General features: G+C 31.8%; 1 protein-coding gene across 1 annotated transcript; it reads right to left on the bottom strand.

The window, feature by feature from the left end:
• Positions 1–13,530: 13,530 nt before the first annotated feature.
• Positions 13,531–19,549, bottom strand: LOC132714916 (uncharacterized). Its single transcript, XM_060697843.1, has 6 exons — positions 19,531–19,549; positions 18,148–18,411; positions 17,583–17,743; positions 15,683–15,833; positions 14,811–15,128; positions 13,531–14,402 (listed from the first exon to the last, which is right to left on the bottom strand). Exons 1-6 carry the CDS (start codon positions 19,547–19,549, stop codon positions 14,335–14,337), a joined length of 981 nt encoding a protein of 326 aa, XP_060553826.1. The 3' UTR covers positions 13,531–14,334.
• Positions 19,550–23,731: the final 4,182 nt, after the last annotated feature.

Below are 23,731 nucleotides of genomic sequence, written 5' to 3'. Positions count from 1 at the left end.
ATGTCAGTCAAACAAAAATTATCAGATTTATTTTTAGATGAATGGTATTCTGATATTGAGAATTCTAGTAAATGTATAAATTATAGATTATCCAAACATAACTTTTGTTTTGAAACATATCTTGTAAAAACTCCATCAAAATTTTTACAATACATGATAAAATTTAGAACAAGAAATAACAAATTGCCAGTAGAAACCGGAAGTTGGAACAACATCGAACTTAACAGGCGTGTCTGTACACTGTGTGATAGATCAATTGTTGATGAATTTCATTATATTTTTGAGTGTCCTTGTTTTAATAACAGCAGGAAACGTTTTTTGAAACATAACTATTTACAGAAACATAATATACATGCTATTGATCTTCTTATGAACACTGATGTTAACATTCCAGATTACAAAAAGACTTTGTTTATTTATTAAAGAAATTATATTAAGATTCAAATGAGCCAAAAATTGTATAAATTTAATGCTGTGGAGAACCCTATTGAAGTATATGTTTTAATACTGACTCTCCCGCAATATTTATGTTAACAATTTATATAAAATATATTTTGATACTTTCTGATTCTGAAGCCTCATTTATTATGTAATTGTATTATTACCTCATGTTGTCATGTATGATCTGAGTGAATAAATAAAATTGAAAAAAAAGATTGAATAGGAAAAAGGGTCGATATATATTTTAAAGGTTAATCGAAATAAATTAGCACATACGGCTGTAAGTACCCTCATAACTTATATTCCAGATTATTTGTGAGAAAAACGAACTGGCTACTGTTCTGGCGTTGAAGTTTTGTGTTTCGCCATATTAATGAGTATAACAACGCATATAAAGCCTTTCTTTAAAGTTTGCTTTTCGGTATACCTAATACATTTGCCGAACTATATAGCTTCATAAGATACTAGTTATTTCCACAACTATGTCTGAATTTGCACAATCCTGCATTATTTTAACAATTCTGCATTATAGGATATATACGACGATTATATTATTGGTGCATATCGAATCAAAGTCAACTTCTGCATCTTTCTTTCCCAAAATATTACTTTCAGTGAGAGTATAGTTCATCTTAAGTATAAGACCGTTTTTCTCATTTTTCCCATTTATTTTTACATTACAATTTGGATTTTGTATACCAGTACCAAGAATACGATTTGCGCTTCCATTCTAGACTGCGTGCTTACATAATTATGCGGTCTTATAACGGATGATGCTAATTAAGAATACACGGAAAGAAAATTCTTCCAAACATGGATGAAATTCTAAGAACGTTTAAAATCAGCCATCATAAAAATCAACAACAACAAAACCCAACTTACATAACTGTGTTACTACATGTATTACTAATATTTATTCATATAACCCCGTCTTTTACTTTCCTTTTATATTTTAATTATATAAGAAATAGCCTGATCATCTATTTACCATGAAATTTATTATATATAAAGATAAAGTGTTCCGTTTTTATGATTAGAAAACATTTTTATCTTCCTCAGTATTTGCTTATATTATTAATATGTTATGTATTCATATATCAAAATAATGATCTTACCTTTCCCTATTCGACAATTTCTGTTTTCTTTTTCTGTGACTCAACTCAGCAAGCACATTACCTAATGAAACCCCACGAAAATCACGAGAATATTCAAATAACACCTGATTTGTGAACGAATAAATTACAAGAGCGTAGCGGATGGTATCTTTGCTTGGCTTTGGAATGCTTTCTTAAACATGATAAAGTACATAAATAATATGTTACTTGTGAGTAATATATTAATAAATACTGAGTTAAAAACTGATGTATGGATAGAAAAACAAAAGAGCATGTAGGTAAGATAGTTACCGCACTCGGAATAGGTCTGCCTAGTATTTACAGACCCGGTGGCCTTTTAAAAACCTCGATCGCTACGCTCTCTCGGTCTTCAAATCGCCACCCGGGTCTGTAAATACTAGGCAGACCTATTCCTCGTACGGTAACTATTACTTACTGTTGTCAATCGCATATTGTATGTCGTCTGTGTTTAATGGCAGATAAGAGCATTCAAAACAATGGTATTAATAAAAAGAACAGCCTTATCTTAACCCTAAAAACTAATTATGTAGACAAAAAGTATTAAATTCTGGGATTTTTCAGGTATTATATTGTGTACAAGTCCTATTTATAGGCATACGAGTAAAATAATTTTTTTATTAACTATTAAAAATAATCTAACCGAAATTGTTATGAATAATAGTCGAGGTGTGCCGATTGTCATTATTGCATATCGATTAATATCAATAACTCGATGCTAAAATATATTGAAGGCTAAAAGATGTTTGCATTAAAACTCTGATTTTTGTAATAACAAAACATTTAAAAAAAAACAACAAAAAAACTGTTTAGGATAGAAAGTTGGGACACAAATTTTATGGCACACAATTTTGGCTTATAAAAAATACGACTGACAAGCAGACCACAGTTCAATGGATATAATTGTCACTGTAATTGAATGCAAATCATATCCTTCATTTAGGAGTTATGTCAAAGGAACGGAACTTACTGGTACACAAGGATATTTCTTATAGACAAAAATATCAGGTCTGTGATAGGAAAACGTAAGACTAATTATTTGACAAGGTGGGTTACTATGGCAACGACAAGTAAGCACTGCTGTTGTATTCTCTGTTGAAGCTGCAGATAAATTCGCCATGGGTAAAAAATCTGTGAAAGAGTCAAAATTCAAAATGTTATACATTTTTCACGATGCGAAATATGATACGACTTATAAAAATAGGTATTTTTAATAATAAGATCTATAGTTTATAATTTAAAGAATTGCACGAATTACGAGATAACCTTATTTTCTATCATCAAAACAACATGTAATACCTTATAAAGAAACATAAGAATTGATGTCCTCCCTATATTCATAGAACTGAGAGGTGCTATCAGCAAACGTTTCTCTTGTACAACAATTGAAAATGCCATAACCTTATTAAATAATATTGTCACTGAAGAATTTTTACACATGTCAGAAGTTAATTTAATTTCATTTTCCATACTGTTGAAATAAATTGTTTGCATTGCCGTTCACACAATTACATTCAAATGTATACTTACAAACGAATGCATACATTATACCTGCATATCACATAAAAATATAGTTGACATTGTGTACATACATTGAACATCAAGTTCTGTTGTCTGACTGTTACCATTATCATCTGAACATGTATAATTGCCATCATGTTTCAGCAATGCCTTCATGATAATGAGGCTCGTGTTCTTATACCGCTTTATGTCTACTTCATTCATTGTTTCTCCGGTTATAAGAGGCTCCGCAAGTCCACTAGGTCCAGTCCATGTTGGATATTGTACGTTTAAATCGCATGGGATAATGGCTGCTGAACGTTCCCATACTTCTACCAAAGCAGCATGTGCAATGCCTTAAACGAAGCATGGTTTAAATTGAAATTATAATATTTGCGAATCAGCAGATTCTTTTCAATTGGCAACTTATTATAAATTTAAAGGTAAAAACAAATAAAAAGAAAAAATGAAAAACAGTTATCTTGCCATCGAATTTCAAATCAAAATATCTAAAAACTGATAAAAATAATATAAAAAAAAAACAAATAAAACTTCCTTATTTAATATATGATCTAACTTCAATTCTTTAATAAAAAAAAAACAGGAGTAAATTTTGGTTCAAGACTTCTCTTTCTTAATACTGGCTTTATGTACAGACAGGGCACCTATTAGGTCTCATTTACCTCATGTAGAGACTCAATTAAACAGAGTCTGCAATTTTCATGTTATTTTGTGGTAATATTTGCTTCCGATGAATCACTTTGTTTCCAGGTTTGTAAAGTCTTTCATAAAAATACTGTTACATATAACCATTTAAAAAATCACTCAGAATAGTTAAAAATAATCAAGTTACAATACTAACAGTTTTCCTTATCGGTTAAATAAAATTTTATTGCATCGGTAACGTTTGGCAATATTATAAAAATAAAACATTTGTATTATCTTCTGCTAAAGGTTTCTTATGTCGCATAACAACTATCGAGCAAAGTTTCAAATATGATTAACAAGATCAAAAAGGAAAGGCATCGTTCAATGAACGCAACCCCCACATAACCAAGCAACAAGAACCAGTGACAAAGATCCCAGGCGGACCTAAAACAAAAAACAGGACAGGGCACTAGGCAGAGCAAGGACAGGCTAATCACTAAATGATAAATAATTAGTAACTGATAAGACATTCAAAGAAAACAAATAAATGATTGAATTATAGGAAATAGTTGGAAACTGACAATGAATTCAAAGAAAACAAATAAATGGCTGAACAAACAGGTTCATAAAGCCAAAGGGGAAGGGAACACTATATTACCGGATCTGACAATATTAATTTCCTTTGCAAAAGATAAATAAATTATCTACATGTGTACACTTTTCAATGAAAGTGCTTTTTTTAAATTTGTGTTTGATTTTTAGTCACACTCATACTGTGATGCAGACCGTAGGTGCATCTGTTTGCATTATTTCAATCAGTTATGGGATCCAAAGGACATACAAGACAGGGTCGTTCAAACAATTATGATGACACGATATTCTGTTTAAATACAAGCATAGCATACAAACTACACTATACAGACAATGATAAAAAGGCAAAGTAAGAAATATCTCGAATAATTTTACATCTGAAGAATGTTTAAGTATGAATGTTTGGAAGCATATCAACTCTTCTCCTTGATATACATGTATTTAATAACAAATTTTACCTAACCCCTGTAACATCTCAACTTTAACACAATTTAAATGTTCACCTCCAACAGATATAGAAAGCTTTTAAATTAGTACTTTTAGGGTATAGTTATATAAGTATTTTACCATTCAAATGGTTTACAAGTTAACGGATATTACATTGATAGAAAGGTTGACGTCATCTTGAATACAGCCGTCAAGAAGTCATGAAAATTGCTGCCTATACGTAGCGTACATTTTCTCGACATTCTCTCCGACACAATATGATTACTTGGATTATGTAGAAATGAATTCTTATGGGTACAGTTTTACAATAGGTTTCATAGTGATAAGAACACTCGTGCGAAAAATTTCTGCTCGTGCAAGACTGAAATTACCGTAAATTATCTGAAGGATTACGCTTGGTTTCCACTGCGTGCTTGGTGATTCATCATAAATCTGTACAACGTTGCCAACTCAAACAGTGTTTCTTGTTGTTTTGAATGTGGTACTGACGTAGTGACGTAAGATATCCATGACGACTTCGTAAACGATATTGACTGATTAGTTGTGCCTGCATCCGTGCCCTTTTCGTTAAGTCAGACATTGTAACAGTATGCGGTTTTTGTGTATTGCCATCATATGGAAGGGATGTAATACGTCGCCCATAAAGAAGGTGCGCCGGTGTTAATTCGTCTAGGTCTCCTATATCGGAGGTGACGTAAGTAAGTGGTATGTCGTTCATTATACCTACAATATCTTTTTCTATGGTCTGAATGTTCTCGTAAATAATAAATGAACGAGCTAACATTGTTCTGATAGTTGTATTTGTAAGTTCAATAAGTGGCTCCCACCAACCTTTTGTTAATAGGATTAGCCGGATTCTGGTTTGTTGGACAATACCTCCCTTCTCTGTAAATCGTGAATCGTCATTACCCTGTTCTGTATAAATATCTTCAACTACCGATTTGTTACCAACCGATGCAGATATTTAACCACAAGTAGACTGAATGTGCTTATATAGAATATAACACATGTTTTGTAAGACAGGCTCCAACAACCGCAGCCATAAGTTCGAGTGCCGGTAGTGTCAATTGTTGGAGTGGCAAAATACGAGTTTCGACATGACCAATGTAGACTGCTTACCTTTGACGATGTATACCACTGGTCAACAGGCTTGTAGACTTGCAACACAAATACATGAAGGGGATTGTATCATCTGCAACTTCTGTCTGGTTCCTTTCATTACCGAGGTGATATTTATATCTGCTTTATCAAAGTGATTTCTCTGAAATAAGTTTGTTATTAAACAATTGATATATTCTGCTCTATTCTGCCAACTAATAAGACTTTTAGTATATTTAAACCCAAGAGGACACAGGAGTGCTGTTGTGACTTGTTGTACGTTTCTTAGGGGGACGGAAATAGTTAAGACAATCTTGACATCTATAGCTATATTTAGTTTGATATCAGTTAAATAGCATACTGTCACGTTATCAATTTGGCATATTTTCTTTGAAGATGAAGCAATCGTTCGACTTCTGTTCCCGTTCTTCTGAGTTCGAGTCATTCTGAGAGTTCTTTGTCACAAATTACCTATGTGTCCCTTCGTCAAATAAAATATTAACAATAGTACAAAGGGTACCAGATGTAACTCCAGATTTTACTTTCGCAATAGCGGTTTTCAACGAAACCTTAGGTCTGCCCTGTTGTGTAGAATGTGAAATTACTATGTGTAGTTAACAGCTGAGCATTTGTAGCACAGATGCTAGGGTGGTGCTTTCGCTTACAAAAGCGGCATCGATGGTTCGATTAACATGCAGTTAGTTGGTAGCTTCATAGATAATAAATATAATTTTTTCTCTTTCACAATTTTCTAACGTTTAACAATATTAGTTACCTTACTACATTTACTTGCTAAATGATGATCGACGCAAAAAGTATGTATATCTTTGACGTTCAGCTCTCTGTCTTTTATCGTTTGCTGTATAAAACGTGTCCCCGTAAGGAATGAAGCGGCGTAGCGTTATGGAGTTCACCTGTGTGTAAAGAATTACCGGACCAAATAGCATCGGCGTGGAGTAAAGATCTTAGATATGCAAACTTCTGTACGTCAAAAAAGAAGCGTTATTGTGTACACATGACTTCTACGAATCTCAAAAATGTCTGTCATTCTAAAATTATGCCGGTAAATACAGAAAGCGTACTTAAGGGCAGTTTGTGAAACTAGGAATACTTTCTGTAAAGTATAGAAATGTCATTTTCATGTCTATCGGAAGTACTTTTGATCGTGTTACCGGAATTGTTTCCGGATTATATTATTCATAGGCGGCGGCTCAGCGGAGGATCTACGTGATTTAGCAGCAGTTGTGGTATTACATTACCAGAGGGTTTGCTCTGGTCTACTTATAAGTTCCGGATTCGAAACTTTAAATCTAGCATGTAATCTTCTCAATGTCGAAGTAATCCTTGCCAGTTTGAGATATAATGTTCTAACTACTCTCTTCAAGTGTTGCAACTTTTCTTCTACAAAGAAGACAGATATTTTGGCCCGCAAGTAACTAGAAATGCGAAATGCGGATATTTTGCTACATATTGTTGTTCCTATTGCAAATTGATTTTTCTAAAATATTTGGGAAAACCAGTATGTAGATGATGATCAGTTGGTTTAAAGAATTTATGTTCAGCAGCATATAGATCTATATAATCAATTTTATTATGCTTGATGTTGTGAAAATAAAGCTGTATCATAGTTTGGGGACATTTATGTTGAAAATGTGTCAGTTTTAAATCGTATACATATACAAGCACAGTGCGTTAACTGGAGTGCAGGTAAAAGTTACCCGCACTCCAGAGCATGCCCATTGATTGGCTCATTTTTGCTGGGGGTTACCAATTGTGACGGAAGAGAAAGGGTACGCCCCCTCGTAAAAATCAGATAGCCTCGTGTTTCGATGCTCTTTCTATTACTTATTTCATTACATAGAATATAGAACCGACATTTACACGGAAAAGTATAATACCGAAAACATGGAAGAGTATATACTGAAAATTTATATTTTAAAATTTAGAAAATGTTTAGCATTGTTTCGAAATTGATGATTTAACCTGGTAGATATGTTGGTATCGAACATGTTTGTATTGTTATGGAAATGTCGACGTTTCATTTTGCATTGACGTGCGCTTTGTACATATATCTGCCAAGTATTTGATGACCCACCTTTTCAGTCTTTTACAGATTTATGTCATGCTCTTATATTGACGCTATCCAAAATTTGGCAATGTATATTTACTATGCTTTAAAATAAAGAAACATTTATTTATCTGTGTAAATGTAATTAATAACATGTTTATCTATTTTCTCGACTTTGTTTTGAAGTTAATGCAATTTTCACTTTATTGAGTGATATAACGTTAAACATGCATTTATTTTGAAGAATCGCTGTAAATAACTGTGTTTGTAAACAAAACTTACAAAACCATTTAAAAAGATTTAACAATTAAAAAGACGCTACTTACCTGTACAAAACAATAGATATAAGGTATACGGATTAAAATACATATTTTTTATATATAACAGTTCATTCGATATTGTGCTTCTTTCAATTCCAAAACACCTGTTTTATAGTTCCAGCAGTGACACATGAAAAGTTGTTTTCATTCTATTGGATACTTTAACTTACTTATAAAATGATATCGAATGAAAAAAGACTTGAAATTCAATGTACTTTTTGTAACACTTAGCCATTAACGTGATTAAAACAATAATATCAAAGTAAAAGTTTATTTATTATCTTTTTAACTTTCTATGTTCAAATAGTTATAAAAGTCATTAGTGAATGTTTGTGTTTTAGATTGTAAATGGTGCTTAAAAACAAAGCAGTTTAATAATTATGAAAACCATTATGATTTTATGTTTTATACATTTATATCATTGCTCTTAAGACTCTTATGCAAAATTACTTTGTTTTTGCATTGTATCAGTATGTTTCGGATGTTTTGATTTCTAGCTTTTGAGGTCACAGCATTATTATTTAATTGTTTTGTCTATTTGATAGTGTTGACTAATTTTCCTTAAATTTGATTTAACACTTGGACTTAATTTCTTTGTGACAAATGACTTCTCCTAATTGTAAACCGAGAGGTGACTATAACAAATATTAACGCAGATGATATGAATTGACTAATATGTAAAAAGCCAATCATACTAAAATATACACATGAATTAAGAATTGTATGCATGCATGCATGAAGTTATTGTCTTTCAGTTCACGTTAAAAGAATCTACACCTTTTAGACATCTGTCTTCTTAATTGGTATATACCATAAGTATATCGGGTTGACGAGGTGGTTGTATTTGTCCTTTGAAAACAAATCCAAACAATGTGTTTATTATTTACATTTTGTTAACTAGAGTAAATTTGCACGACCTTAACCTCTTATTCTAAATTTTATTAATGAGAAATCTTCCTGCTCTGAACAACAGGTAATCCGAGTATAAAAAACAACAAAAGTTTGAGCAAAGAAGCATCATATTATATACGTGTTTTAATCTTTATCTTTGTTAAAACAGAATATATACGTAATGTATTTTTTTACACGAGAAGTGTTCATTTTGTTGGTATCTTGTACTTTTGTTGGTATATTTATACATGTATAAAGAAAATGTATATCAGTATTTGTCAAATACTCATATAAGCAACCTAAAAATGAATAAATCACATTTTATTGATTGGTTTGTTTTTTTATCTGTGAATCTTTGGTTAGTTTACAAAAATAAAAGACATTATCAATCATAATAAGACTCTGCAATTTTCACATATAAATATTGTTGTTGTCTTTGATTCATTTCAGGATTTTTATGAAGTGGTATAATTCAGTAGCTTAGTTTGGTGTCAGAAATATTTTCTGAAACGAAAGCGACTTAAACTGTGTGAGGAAAAGAAACAAACGGATTGTTTAACATTTCTTGGAAAGTAAAATCCCTCGGATGTTTTTGTTTGTTTTGTTTGTTTGTTTGTTTCATTTTACGCCTTTCCCCAACATCATTTCAGTCATATAGGAGGGTAGTTTCCTAACCATCGTTCCTGCAGAGTTACACCAGTACTAGAATACCTTCTCCGTGCTAAACTACCAAAGCATCTCCCGGGGATCGAACCCATGTCTGAGAGGTAACTGGATAAGAAGTCATTTAATGACGACAATTTCAATAAATGTGCTTTTTTTGGCATTAATCTATTTTTAACCTAAACTAAACTATTGAACGTTTTTGTCAGAAGTTTGACAGAAATGGCCAAGTTTTAAAATTTATTCTTTAATGTGTAAAATATGAGTATACAGACCTTTCTATTGATATAAAATATAAAACCGATTAATGAAAAATAACTTTGTAATTGTTTATACAAAATTATTATGATTTGCATCTTATCAGCCACCATACATTTTTCCAACCATTCACAAGTAACATGTATGTTTTATCAGCAATCTGTTACTATTAATAGATTTTAAAGCAATAACATACAACACGTAGTCACGTGGTTCTTACAAAAGAACAGGGAGAATTTGTTAATAACTAGATTAAATAATGAAATATAAAAGGTCTCATAAGAGTAAGCTATAAAGAACCAAATAATTTAAAAGTGTCATTTTAAATATCATTCATGATTTATCCATCATGAAATAACAACGCTTGACACTTAGAATAAAGGTAAACATATCCCTATATTCAATAACTTGTCCATAGGGATACATCATTATTTTCATTTTATGAAAATTGTAATGTTGTGTGTAAAGATGTTTATATTTGTATATTTCATTTCATTGAACAACGTAATTTTATGGTGAAATGTTTAAGATTATGAAAAATAATTTTGGTCCTTAATTGTTCAATAATTGATTTGCTTTTATTTTTAGACCTTTAAGGCCTTCTATTACCATAGATATAATATCAAACTTTTACAAATAAATTCGCCGATTTCTACCTGGGAATAATTTAAATAACAATTAATAGGTAGATGACCTCTGTTGTTTTCAGGGTCACTAGGTCAAAGGTCAAGGTCACAGGGTCCTTAAATATCGGAATGGTTACATTTATACGCTTGTAACATAAATTTTATTCCAGCTACCCTCCAACTTGTATAATTTATTAATGATAGCTTTCAGTCAGTTTCAGTTCATATATAGTTCATTTTTTCCATAACTGAACTCTTCCACATACCCATTTTCAGCATGTTTCTATAACAAAATTACCATTAGTATGAGTAAAGGGCTAGAAAGGGGCATATGTGTCGTTCGACATTTCTTGTTGCATTAGATTTCTTCTATTACAAAACCTAGTATGCATATATTTATTAAATTGCATTGTGAAATGTTGATAATGTACAAGGGGTTATCCAAAAAATCGCGTAGAATATATTTTAGATATTCATTTGAAGATTTTACACTGCTTAGAAGAAAAAAAAGCAAATAAACACAGAAAGAATCATGCTAGTAGCTTCTTAATATACAACAATATTTAATTTTTCATAAACACATATCGGCAACAGCGGCGAACCCCATAACAATATTGACGTCAACGTCATTTTAACGTTCAACTTGTAAATAACATTACGCAGTCAATGACCGTAACTGTTTCTCAAAGCCTGCACACATCGTTCATAAAGATGGATCCAACGCTGGTACACAGTTGAAAACAATGTTTCATCTAATTGACACAGAATAAGCTGTGTAGCTATCATAAGATCGGCAATGGCCTGGAACCGGCGACCCCGCAGTTATCCCTTGCCCTGTAATTAGCATGTAACGAATATAATATTCATTTAAATGTAAACAAAAATAATGTAGCAGAAATGTGCTGATCAGAAGACCCGGCCTCTTCTTTTCCAAAACATGCACCAGATTGCGTCTCAACACCTGTAATCAATCAATAACATTTTCATTATTATGAATACCTTATCAATTTACCGCACAGATTAATAGTCCAACAATCTTACAATGTGAGTGTAAAACCTTTAAAATATTAAATTAATAATAAACAAATGAATTAATTAAATAATTAATTATAATGATTTTACATTATTGCTGCTCTTTACATTATTTTTATTCAATTATTAAGTTTTATTAAAGTTCAACATAACTATGAGTAGTAAGCAGAGTTCACGGTGCATCCCCGTTTAACTGCGTGACACAATATGATTCATGACTTGTCAGCAAATACTATCACCATAGTCGTTCACAACGGTTCACACGAGCCTTCTTGGGCGGGAGTGAGTTTGGAGAGTTGCTTGGATTCAGGCTCAAATGTCCATAACGACGTTTCATCGTACGTGATGATACGGTCTGGTTCCCTTCGGTGTCGGCAAAGAAATGCTGTTGATTCGCAGACACCACGGTTTCGCTCCTCATCTGTGAGAAGTCTAGGCACCCATCTTGCTGATACACGTGACACATACGCAAAGTTCATAAAGAATGCGCCACATTGTTCCATAACTGCAAACGGCCGCCTCCATAATTTGTTTAATGGTTTGCCGCCTATCTTTATTAAGGCGCGTGTTGACGTCATTATCCCGTTGTAAACAATATCGGCGTCTGGCGTTTCTAGCGATATTAACCAAAACTAACGGAAATGACGTCCACAATTTAAAAAGAAATCACTTAAATGACGTCATGGAGGAAACATGCGATGTTTAGCTGGTTTTCTACGTTAATTATTAGTTTTTTTTGGCAAAAAATATACGATGGCTATCTACGTTTTTCTACCGTGCGCCAATTGTCGTGTATGTGTTTATTTAATAGCAATATAATATTATTATTTATTGGCGCAGTAATATGTTCCTTTCAAAATGTATTGATGATATTCTACAAAATTGCTGATAAAATTTCATCATAATACGCGTTGACTTTCAAGACATACTTAAAAAGTCAACGAATGTTTGGATAACCCTTCGTATATATTGTAATTATTGACATTATTGTTATTATGAAATATTTAATATATTAATTGTTTGTTGCATATTAAATAGAATGAGCATCGAAACACGAGGCTATTTGATTTGTACGAGGGGGCATAGCCTCCGAATATTAATCAGACTGCCGAGTGTTTTGATGTTCTTTCTATTTTTTAGCATAGTCAAACATAAAATCTAGTTCCCTGTCATCACAAAATGAAACCCTAGAAAAAAGTAACTAATGATTGAGCACCTGAATATGATATTTCTATCGCTTTCTCTTTTTTTTGCCGTCACTATAAGTAAACCAAAGCAAAAATGAGCCAATCAACGGGCTTGCTCTGGAGTGCGGGTAATTAATACCTGCACTCCAGTTAACGCACTGTGCATGTATATGTATACGATTTAACTCTTAACACATCTTCAACAGAAAGGTCCCCAAACTATTATACAACTCTTTGTTATTTGTATTATAATGATTTATTTGGTTATTGGTTTCTCCCACCTGAATAAGATATTGAAAAATTTATTGCTTGTTTATCTCCAAAAATGGTGTATATCCTATATTTCGATTGAAGATAAATAACGTATCAAAGAACCCTATAGATTGTATATAATTGTACATGGATACATTTTCATTATCTTACTAGGCTAAATCTGAATCCCACTCACAGCTGCTACAGGTTGTGACGATTTGAGTGTACAGTTTAGGGTCACGAAATCTTTGCATTAACGACGACGTTAGTTAAACTTGTTTACAAAAAGACCCCAAGAAACTTCAATTGGAAGTAAATATTACCGTAAAAGTTAAACATAAATTATTTACAATATATATATATTTAATATTTATATCATGAGGTTATTATACATTGTTGAGTACAAAATAGAGAAAATACAGAAGAAACAGAATCCCTAAAGAAAGTCCAACACGGCAGAAATGAAAATGTTGCAGGCTTGGTTTGATTGAGTCTCGTCATGGACGGTACTGGAAAGTGCAAGATACCGTCCACGCCCCATAGCACCGGCTCTGGCAGAATTCAATATCTAAACATGAAAATGGTGAAATTTTGAATCTAGAAACATCTGCAGATGTGCTCACACGGCGGTTATCATAAAACCTTCAATGTGACATCGACATAGTAGTGATATTTCATGAAAAGGGGCATATGGTCCCCAAATAAAAGAATGCTTGTGCCCTAAACGAGAAAAACAATGGCCGAAATTAAATAATATTGAATTTTGAAAGGGGATCTGAGTCTATGATCCCTGAATATCACAGACAAGATGTCAAAAGACAGTTTAAAAAGTAGGCAACATATTCTAAGGGTGATTATACAGTATTCAAGTAGGAATACTGGAACCACCAAAGTTGAAAGGTCAAATGGAAGAAACTAAACATACCACATAAAATGTATACACGATAATTATGCCGTGGTGAACGATCTTCAAGGATCGAAAATATAACATCTTTGATTAAATATACGGGGAGCCTTTTTGCATCCGCCACATGGCACAAATAACACTTTGTTTTCTATTGTACTAGTACAAACACCTTACCTAAATGACACATTATGGCACTGAACAATAAATTACAATGGACTCGACAACACATTCATGAAAAAAGCACCGAAACAAAACAGTGCTTTGCTGTTCTCTTAAATGATAACGGCGGAAACCGCAACAATAATCAAAGTCACCCATACTGTAAGACAGGAGCCACCAGCTGTAAAAGAAAAAAAACTATGTTTTTAAGAGGATATGCTATGAAACGACGTGTTTTATACGTGACTTAATACAGACGAAGTATGTCAAAAAGATGAGATCAAGATCATTCATATTATGATTAGAATATATCTTTGGGTCAATGAATGACAGTGAAATATCCTTGACAATATTTTTATTTTAGTACAATTGATAAGATAAAGATATATAACCAGTGAAAACTGTCTTCACTTGATCAATAGAAAAAGTAATTCTTATGGTAATGTATATAGATATGAAAACAACCCTTGTCACCCCTTATACGCGATAGCTAAAATTTTCACTCATTGAAACAACGATACATCTTATCATCACAAGTCACAAATGATGATTTTTAACGTTATAAACAAACACCTTGTATGATACTCACATGTTTCTCTAAATTGTGCCAGTAGAATAGAGTTACAGATCTCGGTATTCAATTGTTTTCCACAACAGAAGACCTTCTCTCCATCTTTAACATCATCTACGTTGATATCAAGAGATTGCGTTATATTTTTACCATTATACTCCGCGTCAACAATGACTGACTGATAATCACTTGTGATTATAGAGTTATTTGAGGCTACATCTTCATTCCCTTTATACCATTTTAACATAGCAACAGGGTTTGACGAATCGGTTGTGCAGTTTAGGGTCACAGTCTTCTCATCTTTATTTGCAGTTATGTTGACATATGTTGGTGGAACTAAATGTAAAATATGGAACATCATTTCATATTATTTTATTATCTATTGTCACATAATAACATTTATCACATAAACTGCGGCACAGGAGTGTAATAAAGCCATTTTATAAAAACAATATTACACTAGTGTAATAACACTTGGACGTGACGTCATTTGCGCTATATAGAAACATAGCGTTAAAGCTCGCTAATGTTAGCGTTACACTATAGGCGCGTCATTGAAAAATTACTCATTTTAACAGTTTACTGTTTTTATTTTATATATGTGATAAAAAGAATATTATATTCGTGTAGATTCAATACTAAATTTATTGAACTCGTTGAATAAAACAATATTATGCTCGCCAGAGGCTCGCATAATATGTTTTTATCAAATTTAGTATTAAACTACACTCATTCGATGTCCTCTATTTATTGAAGATTGCCTCGCTATAAGCTTATGGAAAATTCCAATGTGGCTTCATATAATACGATTTAAATAACTTTATAGCATTTAAAATCAACAACAATAACAAAAACAACAAGGAATAAAGTTTTTACAACAAGTGACTTACAGTAAAAAGTATTTTTTGTAGTAAGTGTAGAGAACTTAAAAATGCCTTTGTACGTGAATTCGCATTGGTTTTCTTCGAGACCGTTACTTTCTTTTATTATCCCTATTGTTGTTACAAAGCTACACATTGTTCGATTTTCACGATTTGGATCCTATGTATGACAAGAAGAATATAAGCAATGACAGAAATTTTTTTTTTAATACCTGCAAAAAAATATTTTCAATATCAATGAATGAATATTAAATCCTGCTGGCGCAAAAAATATATTTCAGAGTCTGAAACAGTGAAATCAGGGTAATTTTGGATTTGAGACATAAATATTTAAAGCTAGTTTCGAGATTAAAGGTTCCTAGGGGAAATATTCTTCCGTGGCATTTATACGACCAGTTTACCTTAATAAATGTATTTTGAACATATTCTATTATATGGAACAGATTTTTATCACTTATACATGTAATATTGAAATAAACAAGCAATTATCATAGTATTGCAAGCAATCCATAAGTCCCCTACCGGTTAGAACCCCAGCAACATTATGATGGGCCATTGGCCATTCAATTTTACCAGTGAATGAATGACATGAATGAACTTAATCTTTTGAGTTCTAAGTTTTCTGTATCATTTTCCCTGCCTAGTAAGGAAATTATGTTTATACAACCTTGTCATATTATTACGATGTGGATTTTAAAGTAAATCCTATAAGGTATGAAGAAGTTGGAGTAAAAAATACCAAATTTTCGAAAAAAATCTAAGTTCATGGGGGACATAATTCTGGAAATAGACTTGCTATATTATTTAACCTACTCAAAAATGTTGAGTGATAATAAGAAACATATATATGAAGCTTGAAGTAGATACATTACGAAATAAAGAAGTTATTTAAAAAACAACATTTTTTTCATAAGTTTCTAAGTTCAAGGGCGGTAATACTGATAATTTTTGTGCTAGATTTGTAAACTAGATTTGTAAACCTTGTCCTTGTCACATAGGATGTGGTTGATGACCAAAAACTTGTATTTAAAGTTTAAAGTTTGAAGTAAACACCTTAAGAAATAAAGAACTTATAGTGAAAAAGCTGAAAAATGTAAATCAGAAATCTTGAAATTCAGACTATTTGTTGCCATAGCAACCTGAATTTTCAACAATGGAAAGAAAGAAAAAGATGTGCATAATTTACAGACTGCCATTTACTTATAAATCTATCCATAAAATATTTTCAGTACTTTTTGAGTTATCGCTGGATCCAGTTTATGTTTTGAATTAATCATATTTTCAGATTATTTGTTGCCACAGCAACCAGAATTTTCAACATAGGAAGAAAAGAAAAAGACGTGCATAATCTCCATACTGCCATCTATCCATATATCAAGTTTCATAAAATATTTTCAGTACTTTTTGTGTTATCGCAGGATCTAGTTTTGTGGACGGACGGACTGACGGACGGACAGACAGACGGACGGAGGATACACCTTAAGTCCCCTCCAGTTAAACCAGTAGGGGACTAATTAGCTATGTACGTATGTGTAATTTATAATAATTTGTTTACAATCTTTAACAAAAGAGTAAATATTTAGAAGGCCTTTGCTTATCGAGATTTGACTTTTCAAGATAAGTTAGACCCCCGTCTAATAAGACCATTTTGTCAGTTGAATCAATACAAAGCCAATTTGAGTTTTCTTAGTAAGTGCCTCAATTTGTTGTTCATATTATTGTCACTCGCATCATCTCGGTCTTCTGTGTATAACTGCAGATATGGTTCTCCCACACAATGGTATAGTCTATACTATGCTCAAAATATAAATCATATAGGCAAATAGTATTTAAATGCTGGCATTTGTTGAAGTAATTGAATCCAAATCAATCTTGCTGTATGAATTTATGCTAAAGTAACGGAACTTACTGGTTCACAAGGGTAATTCCTTATGAAAAGAACATCAGGTTGGTGATAGGAACTAGTATACAATAATATCACACAAGGTGGGTTACTATGGCAACGACAAGTAAACACTGCTGTGGTGTTCTCTGTTGAAGCTGCAGATAAATTCGCCGAAGGTAAAAAATCTGTGAAAAGTATAAAAGTTCAAAATGTTATACATTTTTCCCCACTTGTTCTTTTTTTTCGATTTGATATGATGAAGATTGGAATCTTTATAATTCTAAACATAAAAGCTATAGTTTGTTACCATTCCAAGAATTGCACTCATACGATATATTTTTTATGTTATCACAACATATCTAATTCGTTGTACCGATAGATGTTGTCAGCAAATGTTTTTCTTGTAAACCGATTGAACAGGTAAAATTGTAACTGGAGAATTTTATACATTTTCATTTCATTTTCCATTCTGGTGAAAAAAAGTGTGCGCTACCATGACCATATTTTACTCGATAGCATACTTACAAACGCATGTATTATTCGAATTAAGTATTACATGCCTATTTCTTAGTAAAAATTGTGTACATACATTGAACATCAAGTTCTGTTGTCTGACTGTTACCATTATCATCTGAACATGTATAATAGCCATCATGTTTCAGCAATGCCTTCATGATAATGAGGCTCGTGTTCTCATACCGCTTTATGTCTACTTCATTCATTGTTTCTCCGGTTATAAGAGGGTCCGCAAGTCCACTAGGTCCAGTCCATGTTGGATATTGTACGTTTAAATCGCATGGGATAATGGCTGCTGAACGTTCCCATACTTCTACCAAAGCAGCATGTGCAATACCTAAAAAGCATGGCTTAAATATACATTATAAGATTTGCTAAGGTATTAAGCTGATACTCTTCTATTTTTAAACTAATTATTAAAGTTATAGAAAAAAAATAAAGAAGTACTGTCCTCGAACTTAAGTCTAAACATTTAAAGAAGTGAAATAAAATTAAAAAAAAAACACTTTTATTTAAAACCTATTCTCCTATAAACAATGACAAAATTATTTTTTTATTAAAGACTTTTCTATTAAAACACTTCATTCACAACATGATTTAATATCGGCAAGATAAAATCTGATAAATATTATATAATTACTAGGAAGAATATCATTTATACAGAAAGGCACCTAATACGCAATGCCGTTACAACGAGGGGTGTCCAAATATAATGCAACTAAGCTGATATCCTGCTTTTAACAACGTTTTTACGAACTTTGTACATGTATCGCTTACATGGTTACGTTAACTCTCAATGGATACAATACATGTGTAAATCAGTTCAATCTAGCTTTGACATTAATTCGATTAACGCTATCTACTCTTGTATACTAAAGCTAAAATGGTTGGGAAAAGGTCTCATTTTCACTGACCAAAAACAGTCCTTTATCAATATCCACTGTACTCTTGGTATACTGGCGAATAACATATTGAATTAAATATGTCTTGTTTATGGGAACATTGAATTTTCTTTTTCATCTGTCACACGATGGTGAAATAAATTTTAAAGTGATGTGTATTTAGTGCAAGATGCACCTTATGCAAGCCGTCGGAAAACTGAAACTTCACACCGTCCGAAAACTGCAACTGCAAAAATGGTTGAAAATAAAGGATTTGATTGCTACTGATGCAAGATCTAGAACTATGTATATAGCTAAATTCGTTTGTATCTCTGTAGGAGCCGCTCATACAAATATCAGACGTGATTTTAAAGTGAGATGGATAAGTGCCAGATGGAAACATTACTATAGAGCAAAAAAGAGGTCGGGTAAGAATCTCCAAACAATTGTTGAAACAGTTCCCTACAAACAACAAATCGCAAAAATCATAACTGGCGATAAAACATGTGTTAACTTTTATGACCCAAACCGAACGATACATAACAAAACATGGGCAACCAAAGGAAGTCAAATACCTTGCATAGCAAAACACATCATGACCGTCAAAAAGGACGTGTATGTAATTTTCTTTATCAATAAAGATTGCCGTAGCAAAGGGTAAATCTGTAAATGCAAACTTTACAAAGGCTAAATTTTTCATAGATTAAAGAAATATTTCAAATAAACGTCGACTATCAACTGGTCTCTGTGGTGTCAGATTGTTGTCACACAAAGCGACCATTTTACGAGCATATCTGAAACAAAGAAGGTTATCGAGCTTCCTCACCCTCCTTTTTCGCCAGATCTTGCCCCTTTTGACTTTTTATTATTTCCGAGTCTCAGAAAATACCTTGCTTGAAGAAAATATCAAACGCGGAAAAAAATCTCTGTTCTGTTATTTTCGAGTTTCTGAACTGTATACCTCGAAAAGATTATGAAAACGCATTAAATTTACAAATCGGATAAAAGACTAACACTTCGTATATTACATTTATAATGGTACTGTTTGTTGAGCTCTTCTGAAAATAAATCAAGTTTCATTCATATTTGAACACCCGTCGTACTAAATTTTCGCCGGTGTAGCAAAATGTTGCAAGCGTCAAACACATAATTTATTTACATAAACTGAAGAATAAATACCCTAAATCTGCCAAAAGTATCTCTACGAGATTTATTTACGTACACTGAAAAATAAAATTATTGCCTATATCAAATTTTCTCTTCGGGAATAGGTCGATCTAAGTTTAGTAACATCTAGGGACTAAACTCGCAGCAAAACGTGACTTATTCCGTGAAAAAAAAACTAATATTATTTTCCTCGGAAGAGGTTTTATTAATCAACTACATGTTAACATGTTTTAATGATGTTGTTGTGTTGGATTTTGAGCTACACCGGCACTGTTAAGGAAGATCGAGTGTATCCAATATGGAAAGTCATGAACATTAACATGTACGACGACCATTGTCATTTATCGACCTGACATTTGCTAATCATGTTGTGGATCACCGTTATTTCGGACTCACCGTTAGATAACACCTCTTAAATTATGTTCTGAAACATCATATACATTAGACTTTTTACACTTAAGTCTTAAATCAATGGGAATTTTGTTTTGCGCATATTTATCTTTATGTTGCGGTTTTAGACCAACCGTTATGATGTGAATCGCCTGTTTAAAGAAGTCTTAATTTGAGTGTCTTTAATCAAGAATATGTTTGACATATTTAACTGCGTGTTCAATTATCTACTACTCATTTTTAAGTAGATCACAATGTTAAGTGAGCGACACAAAAAGCTTCTAGAGTAGATGCATTTAAAGTTGCCACTGTCCAGACAAATAAGATCAGGGTGATGTAAAATAAATATCCTCCGATTTGCCATCATGAACCTTCAACAAGTGTACTTTATTAATATGTTGTCATTTCTCATTGGCGTCATGTAAAGTATTACACTATTTTATCTTAACAAACTCGTTTTAATTTTTAAAAATTCATTACAAGATTACAATTCATCTTTTATTATCAAATAAGGACATAAGTGTTGTTAACAATTTAAATAATGGAAAACATAATACACCAGAAGTTCGGGTTAAATCACATCATTTGGTTTACAATTCATAAAGAAAAACAAAGAAGGGACCGAATAAAGGTTTTTTATCAGTGACCAAAGGGCTAGAACAGAGTTAGGCGCTTTTAAACGTCAATAATTAAACTACATTAATTTGTCTATGTAAACGTAATTTACAACATTTATATCTATTTTCGCGACCTGTTTAAGTCTATGCAATTTTCACATTACTGAGTGAGATAACGTTCCAGATGCATTTATCATAAGTAATCAACATAGTTACGTTTTTTCAAATAAATGCGTTTACGAACAATAATTACTACGTAAAAATTAACATTGAAAGAATATAACCATTCAAAAAACGCTACTTACCTTTACAAAACAATATATATAAGGTATACGGATAAGAATACATGTTTTTTATCTAAAACAGACCACTTGATATAGTCCTTCTTTAAACTCCAAAACACCCGTTTTATAATTCCAGCCGTGTCACGTGGAAATTGTGTTTGCAATTGGATACTTACACTTACTTATGATAATGATATAGAATCAAAGTAACATGCCATTCAAGTATCTTTTGTAACACTTATCTTTTAATTTAATTAAATAAAAAAAATCAGTTTGAAAGTAAAGATCTATTTATTCTTTCCTTTTAACTTCTAACTTCAAATAGTTATAAACGTCATTTATGCATTTGTGTTTAAGATTGTAAAAAGTGTTGGGAAATCAAAACGGTTTAATAATGATTAAAACCATTAGAATTTAATCTTTACCTTTTCATATTTTCTCTCACAGAAAGTTGTTATTATTATTATTCTGCATTGTTTTAATAAGTCGGATGAAAAACAAAGTTTTAATTTATGTACTTTGAGATTTAATACAAACAAACAAACCATTTTATAGATTTATTTTGTTTGCAAAACTTATGTTTTATGACTTGTTCTAAAAGAATAGCCGAGAGGTGATTTATACATTCATTAACATAATTGATTTTAATAGGCTCATATATAAAAAATTGCCAGTAGAAAAGGACTATGAGACAGCGTTTAAAAATAGTGAACATGCATGCTTTTGTGTCTTGCGGGTGAGTGAGCGCGCTTATGTCGTGTCTGATTGTGCGCGTTTGAGTGTGTGCGCGTGCACTTGTGTGCGTGCGCGCGTGTATGTGATCTCCCTTAAATTTGTGTTAAGCAGCATGTAAACCACTAGGAAATCTGTGAGCTTTATTGGTAAATCCCCATTACACGAAGCACGAAGGCTTACCAAGTGGTTATGCGTAAAAACAAATCCAGATAAAGTGAATCCTATCTGCATTGTGTTCCCTAAAGTAAGTTTTCACGGCCTTGTCATCTTACTCTGAATTTGAATAATAAAAATTCGAATACTTCGTGCCTAGAAGAAGCTTTAGAGACTTCATTACACGATTCTCACCCTGTGACAATGAAGATGAAATCGTTAGCTGCCCTGCAGCTCCAAACATTTTAAATATTTTGTAATGCAAGAAGTGTATAAGTTGTTGGTATCTTATATATATATATATATATATATATATATATATATATATATATATATATATATATATATATATATATATATATATATATATATATATATATATATATATATATATATATATATATATATATATATATATATATATATATATAAAGAAAACTTTATCTGATTATATGAGAGGTCTTACACTAATATACGCAACCTTACATATACATTACCATTTATTGATTGGCTGAATATTTTAGGTGTCCCTTTGATAAGTTCAACAGAAAAAGGAAATTATATTTCGTGAACAGACACTTCAATTTTCATATATTTATACTGTTGTTGTCATTGATTAATTTCCAAATCTTTATAAGTGGCATAATTCAGTAGCTTGGTTTTATGTAAGAAACATTTCTTAAACGAAAGCTAAGAAAAGAAACAATCAAATCGTTTAACATGTCAAAGGAACTTAGATCCCTTTTATACTTTTTCATAATGATTTTAATAATGATTTAAATAACTTGTAACGCTTCAATGTATAAAGCAACATTGAATCTTTGTAAAAATGTTTTCCCATGCTTCTATATAATTGACTTTTAGATAAAATATATATACCAAAAATCTTATTTGATATATAATAATTACTCATTTATTTTACAAAATATCTGAATGTAAATCTAAATATAAACATAATTTCAAAATTTGTTGACCATGCGTCACTTAATTAATCTTAACGCTTCAGATCATTTACTTCGTTAAAGGAAAAACTGTTTTAGCCTGATATTTGGACATGTTGATAACATTACAAATATCAACAAAATTATAAGATAACAAAAAGATATGGGTCAGGCAGGCAAAGCATAATCAATAAATGAGCCTATTTTCCCTCAGTAACAAATTTTATTTTAACTTCTTTAGAAGGTGTAAACTTGAATTTTATGATGTTTAAATGATGGTTTAAGAGAATTGTAAGATGCTCGTACCTTGAAAAGTAGCGATGAATGTGAAAAAATATGTCATAAACGTAGCAAAATGTAAACAAAGTAGTATTTTGACATCCATAATAATACTCTGTCTCTGTGAGCCTACTTATTGTCAAAAAGCGTAATAGATAAAAAAGATGCTTCCGTTAATTGCCAATTAGTAACATTTTGGAAACGATCGGA

The sequence above is a fragment of the Ruditapes philippinarum genome, unplaced genomic scaffold (genome assembly GCF_026571515.1).
Source record: "Ruditapes philippinarum isolate M1 unplaced genomic scaffold, ASM2657151v2 ctg633_1_1_1_1, whole genome shotgun sequence".
Lineage (NCBI taxonomy): Eukaryota > Metazoa > Mollusca > Bivalvia > Venerida > Veneridae > Ruditapes > Ruditapes philippinarum.
The sequence above is the reverse complement of the archived record's forward strand: the minus strand, read 5'-3'. Positions and strand labels throughout refer to the sequence as shown.

Bases quoted from the DNA above. Each gene is read 5' to 3' on its own strand.
- LOC132714916 (XM_060697843.1), bottom strand. The intron at 15,834-17,582 runs GTAAGTTCCGTT...TGTCATACATAG, and splicing joins GGAATTACCCTTGTGAACCA to GATCCAAATCGTGAAAATCG. The intron at 15,129-15,682 runs GTAAGTCACTTG...TTTTACATTTAG, and splicing joins TACAAAAAATACTTTTTACT to TTCCACCAACATATGTCAAC.